Genomic DNA, 16125 nt, shown 5'->3' with positions numbered 1-16125 from the left:
TCCTTTCCGGGTCGATGAATTAAGTACCAGTTGCATACTGGAGTCAATCTAATCGACTGCACCCCTCTCCCAAAATTTCGGGCCTTGTGCCCAGAGCAGTAAAAGATGATGATGATGAGGAGGAGGAGTTTATACTAACAGAAATGACGATTGTTTAACAAAGATTATTACTGCATTCACCATCATTACAAATGCACATTTATATATATGTGTGTGTGTATATATAAATATATATATATATATATATATTTATATGTCAGTAAATAAAAAAAAACGAAGAACATATATATATAAATATATGACAGGCTTCTTTCAGTTTCTGTCTACCAAATCCACTCACAAGGCTTTGGTCGGCCCGAGGCTATAGTAGAAGACGAAGACACTTGCCCAAGGTGCCACGCAGTGGGACTGAACCCGGAACTATGTGGTTGGTAAGCAAACTACTTACCATACTTACCACTCCTATGCTTGTAGCTATCTATCTATCAATATATATATTATATATATATATATTTCATTATATATTAATTTTTCTGAATCTTCAGATATTTCAATATGCTAGACCACTGGTTTTAAATTGATATTAATCAAATAATATTAAATTTTTCACCCTTATTATTTTAAATTAAATTAAATTAATATATACATATATATATATATATATATATAGATATTATATATATAATATATATATACATATATATACATATATATATATACATATAATACAATATATACATATATATACTATACATATATACATACACATATATATACATACACATATAATACATATATAATATATGTATATATATATAATATATATACACACATATATTTATACATAAACACAGAGAGAAAAAGAGAAGAGTGTATACGGTACCTTTAGTAATGCAGATATGGAATGCCAGTCCCAGCTCTTGTGTTCCTTAGTACTCAATACATGCGTCTCTCTGATCACCTGACTTACAAAGTCATCAGCGTTGAACTATTGAAAGACAGAGAGAAAAAGAAAGAGAATATATCAGCATCATCATCAATAATAATTTCCTTCATGATGATGATGATGTGCATATCAGCTTCTGTGTCCGCCCAGCATGTGCGTACACGTTTACCAGAACAAATGTGTGTGCCAGTGAGCACGTGTGTGTATGTACATGTTTATATGTCTGCCACCATATGAGTAAGAGAGAGAGAAAGTGTTGTGTGTATTGGCGTCCGTGCCGGTGGCACGTAAAAAGCACAAACAGATCGTGGCCGATTTGCCAACCTCATCTGGCCCCTGTGCTGGAGGCACGTAAAAAGCACCCACTACACACACGTAGTGGTTGGCGTTAGGGAGGGCATCCAGCTGTAGAAACACTGCCAAATGGGATTGGAGCCTGGTGCAGCCAGTCTAGCTTCCCAGACCCCGGTCAAACTGTCCAACCCATGCTAGGACGGAAAACGGATGTTAATCTTTCTCACTAGACCGCTGGTGACAAAATAATTTCTATTGAATTTTTTGCTACCCTAAATTGATTAATATATATATATATAAATGTATCATCGTCATCATCATCATCATCGTTTAACGTCCGCTTTCCATGCTAGCATGGGTTGGACGGTTCAACTGGGGTCTGGGGAGCCCGAAGGCTGCACCAGGCCAGTCAGATCTGGCAGTGTTTCTACAGCTGGATGCCCTTCCTAATGCCAACCACTCCGTGAGTGTAGTGGGTGCTTTTTGTGTGCCACCGACACAGGTGCCAGACGAGGCTGGCGAACGGCCACGCTCGGATGGTGTTTTTTATGTGCCACTGACACAGGTGCCAGACGTGGCTGGCAGACGGCCACGCTCGGATGGAGTTTTATATATATATATATATATATATTCTTATATATGTACAGCTGTTTACTGTTCTACTTTTACTGCCACCGGCACGAGGGCCAGTCAGAGGGTACTGGCAATGGCCACGCTCAAATGGTGTTTTTTACGTGCCAGCTGCACAGGAGCCAGTCCAGTGGCACTGGCAATGGACCTCACTCGAATGTTTTTCACATGCCACAGGTACAAGTGCCAGTAAGATGATGCTGGTAACAATCACGCTTGAATGATGCTTTTTATGTGCCACCGGCATGGAAGCCAGTTGGCCACTCTGGCAACGATCATGCTCAGATGGTGCTCTTAGCGCTCCACTAGCACGGATGCCTTCTCCATAAATAAAAGCAAAAACCCCCACACACCCTTCCTCTCGACACACCCAAACCCACACACAAACGTTTCCCCACCTCCATGCGCTACTTACCACAGTTTTCACTGCATCCGATGATAATTTGTCCTGGCTGAACTGAGTGTAGAAGCTCTCCTGTTGTAGCGTGGTGTTTGCGTTCTGGATGAGTTGGTCGAGAAACAGGCTGCACGGCCTCGGGCCGCGCTTTTTCAGGGTATGGATGCGATTCAGGTAACTCACCGCTAACGTAGCACGGCTATAAGACAAACAAATTAGGGGTTTAGATTTTAAGCAAAAGCAAAAAGAAAAATTATAATTTAAGAAGCCAAGAAACAAATACAGAATTTAACAGAATTACTGAAAGACTAACAAGATGCTCGCATACTAATAAATGCACTTTCACACAGTACTGTAGACACAGATTAGCATAACCACAGATTAAATCAATAAGCACAGATTACCCAATTTTACGGATGAATGACCATCATCATCATCATCATCGTTTAACGTCCGCTTCCCGTGCTAGCATGGGTTGGACGGTTCAACTGGCGTCTGGGGAGCCAGTAGGCTGCGCCAGGCCCAGTCTGATCTGGCAGTGTTTCTACAACTGGATGCCCTTCCTAATGCCAACCACTCCGTGAGTGTAGTGGGTGCTTTTTACGTGCCACCGGCACGGAGGCCAGTCGGGGCAGCACTGGCCCACACAAACACACACAAACACACACACACACACATATATATATATATATATATACAGCCACACACACAAACACACACACACACACATATATATATATATACGACGGTCTTCTTTCAGTTTCCGTCTACCAAATCCACTCACAAGGCATTGGTCGGCCCAGGGCTATAGCAGAAGACACTTGCCCAAGATGTCACACAGTGGGACTGAACCTGGAACCATGTGATTGGTAAGCAAGCTACTTACCACACAGCCACTCCTGCACCTATGCATATACAAACATATATAAACATATAGAAAACACATACATGGATGCATACACAGAGACACAAATGATATACTTAACTGTCTGTGTTGACCCGGGATATCGAAGGACGAGGCAACAGCCATAAGGTTGGGTAAACAATGGCTATGGGTTGTGCACTCATGGGGTAACAATGTGTTGGCCTGGAAATAGACAATAATAATCATCATCATCATCATAATAATAATAACTAGCAGGAAAAATTCATGGAAAACATAAAAAAATGTAAGCATCTGTGAATTGTGTGCCGGTGCCATGAGAAATGTTTCTTATTTCTTTACTGCCCACAAGGGGCCAAACAAGAGCAGACAAAGGGATTAAGTCGATTACATCGACCCTAGTTAGTCCACTGGTATTTATTTTATCAACCCCGAAAGGATGAAAGGCAAAGTCAACCTCATCGGAATTTGAACTCAGAACATAAAGACAGATGAAATACCTATTTCTTTACTACCCACAAGGGGTTAAACACAGAGAGGAGAAACAAGGACAGACAAACGGATTAAGTCGATTATATCGACCCCAGTGCGTAACTGATACTTATTTAATCGACCCCGAAAGGATAAAAGGCAAAGTGACCTCGGCGGAATTTGAACTCAGAACGTAGAAGCTGATGAAATACTGCTAAACTTTTCGCCGGCGTGCTAACGATTCTGCCAGCTCGCCGCCTTACACAGCAAATCGACTGCAGGACTTATTCTTTGTAAGCCTATGATCGGACTCTTTTGCCAAACCGCTAAGTCACAGGGATGTAAACACACCAGCATCGGTTGTCAAGTGAAATTGGGGGAACAAACACACACACACAAACATATATAATATATATATATATATATATATACGACGGGCTTCTTTCAGTTTCCGTCTACCAAATCCACTCACAAGGCTTTGGTCGGCCCAAGGCTATAGTAGAAAACACTTGCTCAAGGTGCCACGCAGTGGGACTGAACCTGGAACCATGTGATTGGTAAGCAAGATACTTGCCACACAGCCACACCCGCGCCTATAGAAAAATTTACGTTCCCATGTCAGGAATCGAGCCCAGGACTATATCTGCATGTATGTGTCTGTACATCCACGTAACTTAGTGGTCCGGCAAAAGCGATCGAAAGAATCAGTGCCAGGCTTAAAAAATAAATAAACACTGAGGTCAATAGATTTATCTAAAAATTCTTCAAGGCGGTGCCCCAGCATGGCCGCAATCAAATAACTGAAACAAATAAAAAAATCACTTTTATGCTTCAAAAAAAAAACTTCATTTTTATTTCGATAGGGGAGGCAACTCTTATAACAAGGGAGACAACTTCCAAAGGTAATTAAAAAGGGGAAAATACTAAGGGAGGTAATTCAGTTTGATAAAAACAAAGTTATGAGCACTTTATTATCTGTTATCGTTCACTCGTTTCAGGCATTTGACTGTGGCCAAGCTGGAGCACCGACTCGACGAATTTTTTTATTGTTTAGTCGAATGAATCGACCACAGTACTTTTTTTTCAAAGTTTAGTACTTGTTCTATCGATCTCTTTTGCTGAACTGCTGGTTTAGGAGGACGTAAAGAAACCAACACCGGTTGTCAAACTGTGACAGGAGACGAACCCACACACACACGTGCGTGGGTGGACGCATGGACAGATGAATGGATGGATGGATGGATGGACAGATGGATGGATGGATGGATGGACGGACGGATGGATGGACAGATGGATGGATGGACCGATGGATGGATAGATGGACGGATGGACAAATGGATGGATGGACAGATGGATGGATGGACAGATGGAAGGATGGACCGATGGATGGAGAGATGGACCGATGGATAGATGGACGGATGGACAGATGGATGGATGGACAGATGGAAGGATGGACAGATGGACGGACGGATGGATGGACAGATGGATGGATGGACCGATGGATGGAGAGATGGACCGATGGATAGATGGACGGATGGACAAATGGATGGATGGACAGATGGATGGATGGATGTATGACAGTCAGTCAATCCCTGATGGTCACCTATAACATTGATGGTCATCTACACACAGTCACTCAGCTGCCCGCTGATGGTCACTCACAACACTGATGGCTAGCTATTCATTCACTGATTGTTAAGGCACTTACTGAAGGTCACCTTCCACGAGGCAGTTCCCTGAACCAGAACCACATCAACAACAGGAGGCGCAACGGCCCAGTGGTTAGGGCAGCGGACTTGCGGTCGGAGGATCGCGGTTTCGATTCCCTGACCGGGCATTGTGTGTGTTTATTGAGCAAAAACACTTAAAGCCCCACGAGGCTCCGGCAGGGGGTGGTGGCGACCCCTGTTGTACTCTTTCGCCCCAACTTTCTCTCACTCTTTCTTCCTGATTCTTGTCCCCGACTTCCTACGCAACCGCTGAGCCTGGATGCGCATTCATCCATCCATCGATGCTCTCGGTGTCGGGGGTTGACCTGCTTTCTCTTCTGCGGGTCTTACGAATACCAAAGGACCACGTTTCGGACTTCTCCCATCTTGCGAGCTCAGGGACGAAGACCGTTCGCTCAACAGCAACTGCAGCAACAACAATAATAGGCTAATTAAAAGAAAGAGACGGAATAAAACTCTCGGTGTCGGGGGTTGACCTGCTTTCTCTTCTGTGGGTCTTACGAATAGCAAAGGACTGCGTTTTGGACTTCTCAGAAGACCGCTTCACTCAACAAACAAACATATATTTCTTTATTGCCCACAAGGGACTAAACACAGAGAGGACTAACAAGGACAGAAAACGGATTAAGTCGATTATATCGACCCCAATGGGTAACTGGTACTTAATTTATCGACCCCGAAAGGATGAAAGGCAAAGTCAACCTCAGCGGAATTTGAACTCAGACCGTAGCGGCAGACGAAATACCTATTTCTTTACTACCAACAAGGGGCTAAACACAGAGAGGACAAAACAAGGACAGACAAGGGGATTAAGTTGATTATATCGACCCCAGTGGGTAACTGGTACTTAATTTATTGACCCCGAAAGGATGAAAGGCAAAGTCAACCTCGGAGGAATTCAAAATCAGAACGTAGTGGCAGACGACATACGGCTACGCATTTCGCCGGGCATGCTAACGTTTCTGCCAGCTCACCGCCTTACATCAACAACAACAATAGGGCTATCAACCAAGGAATTGAGGAGTGGGGGCAAGGATCCAATGCCTTGTGTGGGGTACCTACCATGTGTAGAAGTTCTCCCAGCAATATCACAGCTCTGATAAATAAATGTCCCTCTGTGCTGGTTATGACTTCCACTAAAGCCTGAAAGCAAAAGACAGAGAACAGAGGAGAATCCAGGTAAAAAACATCATAACAACAACAACAACAATAATCCTTTCTACTGTAAGTGGAGGCGCGTGGCTTAGTGGTTAGGGTGTCAGCATCATGATCGTAAGATTGTGGTTTCGATTCCTGGACCGGGCGACGCGTTGTGTTCTTGAGCAAAACACTTCATTTTCACGTTGCTCCAGTCCACTCAGCTGACAGAAATGAGTAACGCTGTGTTGGACTGGTATCCCATCCAGCTGGGGACCACATAAGCCACTGAAACCGGGCCCATGAACCTGACTAGGTTTTAAAAGGGCACATTTATATATATATATATATTTACACACACACATACACATATGTATACTCACACACACACACATATGGTTAGGCTGTTGCACTCACATTTGCTAGATTGTGGCTTAGTGGTTAGGGTGTCAACATCATGATCGTAAGATTGTGGTTTCGATTCCTGGACTGGGTGACGCATTGTGTTCTTGAGCAAAACACATCGCTTTGCTCCAGTCCACTCAGCTGACAAAGAATGAGTAACGCTGCAATGGAATAGCGTCCCGTCCAGCTGGGGAACACATACGCCATAGAAACCGGGAAACCAGACCCATGAGCCTCGCTAGGCTTTAAAAGGGCACGTTTATTTTTGTTGACGCACAATGGCCCAGTGGTTAGGGCAGTGGACTCGCGGTCGGAGGATCGCGGTTTCGATTCCCAGACCAGGCGTTGTCTGTGTTTATTGAGCGTAAACACCTAAAGGCTCCATGATGGTCCGGCAAGGGGTGGTGGCAACCCCTGTTGTACTCTTTCACCCCGATTTTCTCTTGCTCCCTCTTCCTGTTTCTTGAGTAACGCTGCGATGGACTTGCAACCCACTCAGCTGGGGGGAACACATATGGGATGGTTACTCGACCAGAAGAAGATTCTAACTGGGCCCCACTTGCGAGGTCATGCGCTGTTTATCTTGATATGGGCTTCGTATATTTTACCCCAGTGTCACTTTGATGGCATGCACTGCTCTCTCACTCAATAATAATAATAATAATAATATTTCCCAGTATGTAAATCTAACCTGTAGAATTCCCGTTTCAATCCAAGCTGCCAAAATTAAAGCCAAATGGTTTTCGATTAAATTTGGTCTGCAAAGAAACAGAAACAGTATATTACTGGTATGCTATATTGGAAGTTGAATGCAACATAATACACACACAGACACACACATATTTACATGAATAAATAAATCTAAATAAAAAAATCACACATACACACATATATATATCACTGTGTCACTACATGAACCAAACTACCAGATGTTGTTACACTGCCAGAGTCACAATGGACTTCCTCACATTGTCATAGGTTTTGAAGGATACCACCCTGGATCATCATCATCATCATCATCATCTTTTAACGTGTTTTCCATGCTAGCATGGGTTGGACGGTTCGACCGGGATCTGGGAAGCCAGGAGGCTGCACCAGGCTCCAGTCTTATCTGGCAGTGTTTCTACAGCTGGATGCCCTTCCTAACACCAACCACTCCATGAGTGTAGTGGATGCTTTTTACGTGCCACCGGCACAGGTGCCAGGGGAGGCTGGCAACGGCCACGATCGGATTGGTGCCTTTTACATGCCACCGGCACGGAAGCCAGTCAAGGCAGCGCTGGCATCGGCCACGTTTAGATGGTGCTTTTTACGTGCCACCGGCACGGAAGCCAGTCGAGGTGGGGCTGGCATCAGCCATGTTCAGATGGTGCTTTTTACGTGCCACCGGCACGGAAGCCACTCAAGGCAACGCTGGCATCGACCATGACCTGATGGTGCTTTTTACATGCCACCAGCACGGAAGACAGTCGAGGCAGCGCTGGCATCGGCCACGTTCGGATGGTGCTTTTTACGTGCCACCAGCACGGAAGCCAGTCGAGGCAGCGCTGGCATCGGCCATGTTCAGATGGTGCTTTTTACGTGCCACCGGCACGGAAACCACTCGAGGCAACGCTGGCATCGACCATGACCTGATGGTGCTTTTTACATGCCACCAGCACGGAAGACAGTCGAGGCAGCGCTGGCATCGGCCACGTTCGGATGGTGCTTTTTACGTGCCACCAGCACGGAAGCCAGTCGAGGCAGCGCTGGCATCGGCCATGTTCAGATGGTGCTTTTTACATGCCACCGGTACAGAAGCCAGTCGAGGCGGTGTTGGCATCGGCCACGTTCGGATGGTGCCTTTTACATGTCACTGGCACGGAAGCCAGTCAAGGCAGCGCTGGCATCGGCCACGTTCAGATGGTGCTTTTTATGTCCCACCGGCACGGAAGCCAGTTGAAGCGGCGCTGGCATCGGCCACGTTCGGATGGTGCTTTTTACATGCCACCGGCACGGAAGCCAGTCGAGGTGGCGCTGGCATTGACCATGAGCGGATGGTGCTTTTTACATGCCACCAGCACGGAAGCCAGTCGAGGCGGCGCTGGCATCGGCCACGTTCGGATGGTGCTTTTTACGTGCCACCGGCACGGAAGCCAGTCGAGGCGGTGCAGGCATCAGCCATGTTTGGATGGTGCTTTTTACATGCCACCGGCACAGGGATCACAACTACGGGATGATTATATTATACTACAAACAACACTGACATGTACACCGGAAAATACAGGAGAAGAGAGAAGGGTTTTACCTGACTTTTGCCAAATGTGGTAATATGGCTCTGCCTTCTTCTGCCACAAAACCTTCAAGAAGTTTCCATTCTTCTCTCATTGCAGAAGGATCTGGAAAGAGGGACAAGTGAGACAATGTAAGGTGTGAGGCTGAGATAATGATCGACGGAGATGAACGAAAACATGTAGAACAGGGGAAAGTTAAACTCACCAACACTGTTTAAAGCTTCGACAAAACTGTCTGTCAACTTCGGAGTGGTTAGGCGGAACAAGTCGAACATCACATCCATGATGGCTTGCTGTGGAGGAGAGAGAGAGAAAAAAAAGACAAAGGGACAATTATGCATCATCGTCTTCATCGTTTAACGTCCATTTTCCATGCTGGCATGAGTTGGACGGTTTGGCAGGAGCTGGCATGAGTTGGACGGTTTGACAGGAGTTGGCATGAGTTGGACGGTTTGACAGCATGAGTTGGACGGTTTGACAGGAGTTGGCATGAGTTGGACGGTTTGACAGGAGTTGGCATGAGTTGGACGGTTTGACAGCATGAGTTGGACGGTTTGACAGGAGTTGGCATGAGTTGGACGGTTTGACAGGAGCTGGTATGAGTTGGACGGTTTGACAGGAGCTAGTATGAGTTGGACAGTTTTCCATGCTGGCATGAGTTGGATGGGGGGAAGAGGAGGGGAAGGAGGAGGAGGAAGAGGAGGATGGGAGTAGAGATGGGGAGGGGAGGGAAGAAATGAGGGGAGGTGGTGGGGGAGGGGAGTGGATGGGATGGGGAGGGAGGAGGGAGTGGGAGGAAATTAGGAGGAGGAGGAGGGGAGGAGAGGAGGGGGGAGGGGAGAGGGGGAGGAATGAAAAGTTCAAAGGGAAGAGGGGAAAAAGTGTAAGATGTGGTCAAAGATGGGCTGGGGAGAGAGAGAGAGAGAGAGAGAGAGAGAGAGAAAGAGAGAGTGAGTGAGAGAAGTAAAGGGAAATTAACTCACCCTAATCTCATTGTTTTGGATATATAGGATGCCTATCAGGGACTGTAACCCTGAGCCTGTTGGTCGACACATTCTGATAAGCCCTGAAATAATGAAGAGTAGTGGAGAAAGGGTCAAAAACTGCAGTATGGGATCTGGGAAGTATCAAGAGTGTGGCATGAAATATAAACAGTAAAAACCAAAAAAACCGGCATGAAATCTAGGACAAAACTGGCAGGTGGGCAGAACTGTGAAATTTGGCAATTAAAACTGGAGTGTGGAATCTGGGCAAATCAAGTGTGTGGTGTGAAATTTATGCAGAAAATTGTAGTATGAAATCTGGGATCAGAACTGTGAAATGAAATTTGGTGATTAAAATTGGAGTGTGAAATCTGGGCAAATCAAGTGTGTGGTGTGAAATTTAAGCAGAAAACTGTAGCATGAAATCTGGGATTAGAACAGTGAAATGAAATATAGTGATTAAAACTGGAGTGTGGAATCTGGGCAAATCAAGTGTGTGGTATGGAATTTAAGAAGAAAATTGTCGCATGAAATCTGGGATCAGAACTGTGAAATGAAATTTAGTGATTAAAACTGGAGTGTGGAATCTGGGCAAATCAAGTGTGTGGTATGGAATTTAAGAAGAAAATTGTCGCATGAAATCTGGGATCAGAACTGTAAAATGAAATTTAGTGATTAAAACTGGAGTGTGGAATCTGGGCAAATCAAGTGTGTGGTATGGAATTTAAGAAGAAAATTGTCGCATGAAATCTGGGATCAGAACTGTAAAATGAAATTTAGTGATTAAAACTGACCTGGAGTGTGGAATCTGGGCAAATCAAGAGTGTGGTGTGAAATTTAAGCAGAAAATTGTAGCATGAAATCTGAGATCAGAACTGTGAAATGAAATATAGTGATTAAAACTAGAGTATGGAGTCTGGGCAAATCAAGCGTGTGGTGTGAAATTTATGCAGAAAACTGTAGCATGAAATCTGGGATCGGACCTGTAAAATGAATTTTGGGTGCCACAGCATGGCCAAAGTCTAATGACTGAAACAAGTTAATGATGATTAAGACAGGAGTGTGACTAAGGTTTGGTAGAAGATTTTAATTCAAAACTTATGAAAACAAGACATTTGTACTACAGAGCCAGAGCCGGTTTCAGCCGGGTTGGTTATGAAAGGGTTAAATATTATTAAGAATTGCATAAAAAGAAATTGTTAAAATATTTTCTGTACTGTAGAAATATAAACAATTTACTGTACATAAATTTTAACAAAATAATCTTATATGGGTCACTAAGGACCGTATAGACCCTGGTTGAGATTCACTGTACTAAGACAAACCCACGCTAAGCAGAAATTTATTAGAACATGCTTAACCCTATTTAAACCGGCCATATCCGGCCAAAATATTTAATCTGTTTTATGTTCAAACTGACCAGATCCAGGCTCTCACACCTACCCTACAATGTTATTCTACATTAAGTAATTACACCATCAAGATCTTGAAGATATGAGATAATGCATGATTAATTCAAATCAATGGGAATCACTAAGCATTATGTTTGATTGAATAATCTGAACACTAAAGGGTTAAGTAATTACACCATCAAGATCTTGAAGATATGAGATAATGCATGATTAATTCAAATCAATGGGAATCACTAAGCATTATGTTTGATTGAATAATCTGAACACTAAAGGGTTAAGTAATTACACCATCAAGATCTTGAAGATATGAGATAATGCATGATTAATTCAAATCAATGGGAATCACTAAGCATTATGTTTGATAGAATAATCAGAACACTAAAGGGTTAAACACCAAACCAGATGCTAACTAAATCGTTAGAACACATAAGCAAAGAACTAGAGAATCAAAGGCTAAACACAATCTTTGAGAACAGCGATGAAACATGTGAGAAAAACCAAGCGATGAGGTAAGGGGGTTACTCACCTGGCCAAGATCTCATCACAGTTAGAAGGGCCATCTTGCTTGCCTTGAATCGAGTCTCCTGTTCATCTCTTTGAGAAATAAAAAGAACTTACATTAAAACAACCACTATATATATATGTATGTATATATATATATATATATATATATATATATATATATATATATATATATATACACACACACACACATATATATATGTATACATACACATATATATGTGTGAGTGTATATATATATATATAGCAATATAATAAGAGTAAATAAAAGCTTTAATGGTTTTTAAAAAAAACCAACAATTATTTACTGGTAGATTTCTTACGCTGATGAAAGACATGGAATTTATATTCTTACTAGCAGTATCGCCCGGCGTTGCTCGGGTTTGTAAGGGAAATAACTATATAAGCATTTTTAGAGATGTAAAGTATAATAGCCATCTCAGTATGGCTAACCACAAAGGGGGGTGTTACTGTAGCTGTTTACATTCTGAGATTTAATAATACATTTTTAGAGAGTTACATCCCTTATATAAACCGAGCGAAAATGCATTAAAATGAGAAAAAATTATGGTAAATTTTTTTTTAAATCGTAGACTTATCGTAGACGTGCACTAATACCCAGAAGGGCTCGATATGAATCACAACTATAAGATACCCGCTTTTGGTTAAACTGCACCACAAAATGTGGGAGTAGTTAGGAATCTAAATTGTAGGAGACAGACAGACACACAACTTGACTTTTATATATAAAGATATGTGTGTGAATGTAGATACATATGTGTGCGTGTGTGTTTGCATATATATGTGTGTGTGTGTGTGTGTGTGTATATTGGACGTCAGGATGCCATGATAGATCGTTAGCTCCTACACGCATTCTTTTCTCTCCTTGTTTTTTTTCTGTGTATCTTTCTGTCGAAGAGCGTACGCTTGAAACGTAAAAGACTTATTTTATTTCTATTCCTGAGCGCCATACTAATACATTTGTTTGTTTGTACTCCACCTGCGTTCGTCTTTTGTTTAGTTTCATAAACCTTCCCGTTATATATATATATATATATATATATATGTTGAATCGCTAGCTTCTGCACGCATTTTTTTTCTCTCCTTGTTTCTCTCCGTGTTTCTTTTCTGTGTATCTTTCTGTTGAAGAGCGTACGCTCGAAACGTAAAAGACTTTTTCTATTTCTATTCCTGAGCGCTATACTAATACATTTGTTTGTTTGTACTCCACCTGCCTTCGTCTTTTGTTTATTTTCGTAAACTTTCCCTTTATATATATATACACACACACACACACAAAATGTACTATAGACTGACTTATATATATATTGTCTATGTATTTATATATCAGCAGAAATGGTACATATACTATACATAAACACAGGGTATGCATATATAAGTGTATATACACAATCATAAGTGTATACACAATCATAGGTATGTGTAAATATACACATACAAAAATACAATACATATTCATAATTAATGCGTTCTCAATTAGTACAAGAAACACAAACGCAGAAATAAAAAGAAAACTGCAAACCGAGGCAGGAGGGGGAGCAAATGAGGGGGGGAAGAGGTCCAAAAAGGGTAGGAAAGAAAGAGAGAGGGGTCAACAGAGAAGGGATAAACAAGCAGGCTAATTCAAAAGGTAAGATAAGTGTGAGAGAGAGAGAGAGAGAGATTAATTTTTTAAAATCCGGAATATTCTTTTCTACTCTAGGCAGAAGGCCTGAAATTTTTGAGGGGAATGGGGCCAGTCGACCCCCGAAAGGATGAAAGGCAAAGGTGATCTCGGCGGAAAAATCCGGAATATTCATTTCTACTCTAGGCACAAAGCCCGAATTTTTTTGGGGGGTGGGGGTGCAGGGCAGTCAATCAGATCGACCCAAGTATGCAACTGGTACTTAATTCATCGGGCCCCGAGAGGATGAAAGGCAAAGTCAACTTCGGTGGAATTTGAACTCAGAACATAAAGATAGACAAAATACCGCTAAACATTTCACCCGGTGTGCTAACGATTCTGCCAGTTCGCCACCTAGGCACAAGGTCCAAAATTTTTTGTGGGGGGGAGGGGTCCAGTTGATCAGATCGGCCCCAGTATGCAACTGGTACTTAATTTATCAACCCTGAGAGGATGATAGACAAAGTCGACCTTGGTGGAATTTGAACTCAGAACGTAGCAGCAGACGAAATACCGCTAAGCATTTCATCCAGTGTGCTAATGATTCTGCCAGGTCACCACTTTTGGATTAATAAATATCCTTTTCTACTCTAGGCACAAGGCCCTAAATTTTTTTTGGGGGAGGTCCAGTCAATCAAATCGACCCTCGTATGCAACTGGTACTTAATTTATCGACCCCGAGAGGATGATAGACAAAGTCGACCTTGGTGGAATTTGAACTCCTAACGTAGCAGCAGACAAAATACCGCTAAGCATTTCACCCTGTGTGCTAACGATTCTGCCAGCTCGCCACGAACTTTCCAGACGACCCAATATATATGTTTGCATATATCCATATACACTTTACTCTTTTACTTGTTTCAGTCATTTGACTGTGGCCATGCTGGAGCACTGCCTTTAGTCGAGCAAATCGACCCCGGGACTTATTCTTTGTAAGCCCAGTACTTATTCTATCGGTCTCTTTTGCCGAACCGCTAAGTAACGGGGACATAAACACACCAGCATCGGTTGTCAAGCAATGCTAGGGGGACAAACACAGACACACAAACACACACATAACTATATACATACGACGGGCTTCTTTCAGTTTCCGTCAACCAAATCCACTCACAAGGCTTTGGTCGGCCCGAGGCTATAGTAGAAGACACTTGCCCAAGGTGCCACGCAGTGGGACTGAACCCAGAACCATGTGGTTGGTTAGCAAGCTACTTACCACACAGCCACTCCTGCGCCTATATTTACATATATATATATATATATATATTATTTATACACACACACACACACACACAAACATACATACAATTCCATCTTCTGTCTGGTGGGTCCTGAACAGGTGAAGTAAAACAAAAAAAAAAAAGGAAGGAAAAGAAAAGGGGACGATAAGGATAAGCAGGGGGTGTTGAATCATGCTCTGTTATCATTAGGTCATTAGGGGGGAACGGAGATTAATGAATTAGTCTGGATTGAACCAATCAACAAATATAAATCCACCCTACAAGGGATCACAGGGGTGTGAGTGGACGGACGTGGCATGGGACACAGCTGCAATGGTATCCAGGCAGCAGCGGTGGTGATGGTGGTGATGGTGGTGATGGTGGTGGTATGGAAAGGAGGAGGAGGAGGAGAATAGCTGTAACAACCAGATAATAAAGGAGAGGAGGAGGAAGAGGAGAAAGGTGGGGACATGACCCCTTTTTTTTTTTTTTCCCCAAACAAAACAAATTCCCCATTTTGCTCCAGTATGCTGTCTCTTACAAATAACGTGCAGCCTGCTAGAAACAGCAGCCAAATCTCCCTCGAAGCTCACACTACGCCATCTTAGAAAAGGAAGGGACACATTGAATAACAGTCCTGAGTTTCCTACACAAATCAAGGGCGGTGGGGTTGGGGAGAGACAGGATGGTCATGGTTGGAATGCCTCTCATCATCAGTCTGCTCGATTAAGGCTGACCTGGGGTTAAACAACAACACCGCTGTCTAGGATCTCCTTCTGTAAGGGTTATTGCTGCTGTTGCTCCTGTTTAGCCCTAGGTCAGACCTGAAAGAGTAGTGACCATACAAGCTTCTATTTATATATTTTATTTACTTTTTTGTTTGCTTTCACAGTCATAATATATCTAGGAGTACATTATTCAATGTGTATTCCTTCTCCTTCTCTCTCTCTCTCTCTCTCTCTACAATCACTACCACCAGAGCCACAGCAATCCCTAGCTGCACAACCACCAGCGCTACCATCAACACCACTACAACCACCACCACCACAACCACTACCACTTTTACTACACCACCACAACTCCCACCACCACCACCACCACCACCACTAACAATCTTCCCTACATCCTCAACAGTACCACA

At 43.1% G+C, this 16125-nt stretch overlaps 1 protein-coding gene across 1 annotated transcript in view; it reads right to left on the bottom strand.

Moving 5' to 3' along the window:
* The window catches only part of LOC115226747 (rapamycin-insensitive companion of mTOR-like), a 43487-nt gene that overhangs the window by 1019 nt on the left and 26343 nt on the right, over positions 1–16125 (bottom strand). The window contains exons 10-18 of the mRNA XM_036515115.1: positions 12088–12155; positions 10150–10232; positions 9372–9459; positions 9181–9271; positions 7585–7651; positions 6414–6494; positions 3254–3354; positions 2286–2466; positions 879–988 (exon numbers count right to left, since the gene is read on the bottom strand). Coding sequence (XP_036371008.1) covers positions 879–988; positions 2286–2466; positions 3254–3354; positions 6414–6494; positions 7585–7651; positions 9181–9271; positions 9372–9459; positions 10150–10232; positions 12088–12155 — 870 coding nt within the window. The remainder of the gene's footprint in view (positions 1–878; positions 989–2285; positions 2467–3253; positions 3355–6413; positions 6495–7584; positions 7652–9180; positions 9272–9371; positions 9460–10149; positions 10233–12087; positions 12156–16125) is intronic.

Source organism: Octopus sinensis, linkage group LG30 (genome assembly GCF_006345805.1).
Source record: "Octopus sinensis linkage group LG30, ASM634580v1, whole genome shotgun sequence".
Lineage (NCBI taxonomy): Eukaryota > Metazoa > Mollusca > Cephalopoda > Octopoda > Octopodidae > Octopus > Octopus sinensis.
The sequence above is the reverse complement of the archived record's forward strand: the minus strand, read 5'-3'. Positions and strand labels throughout refer to the sequence as shown.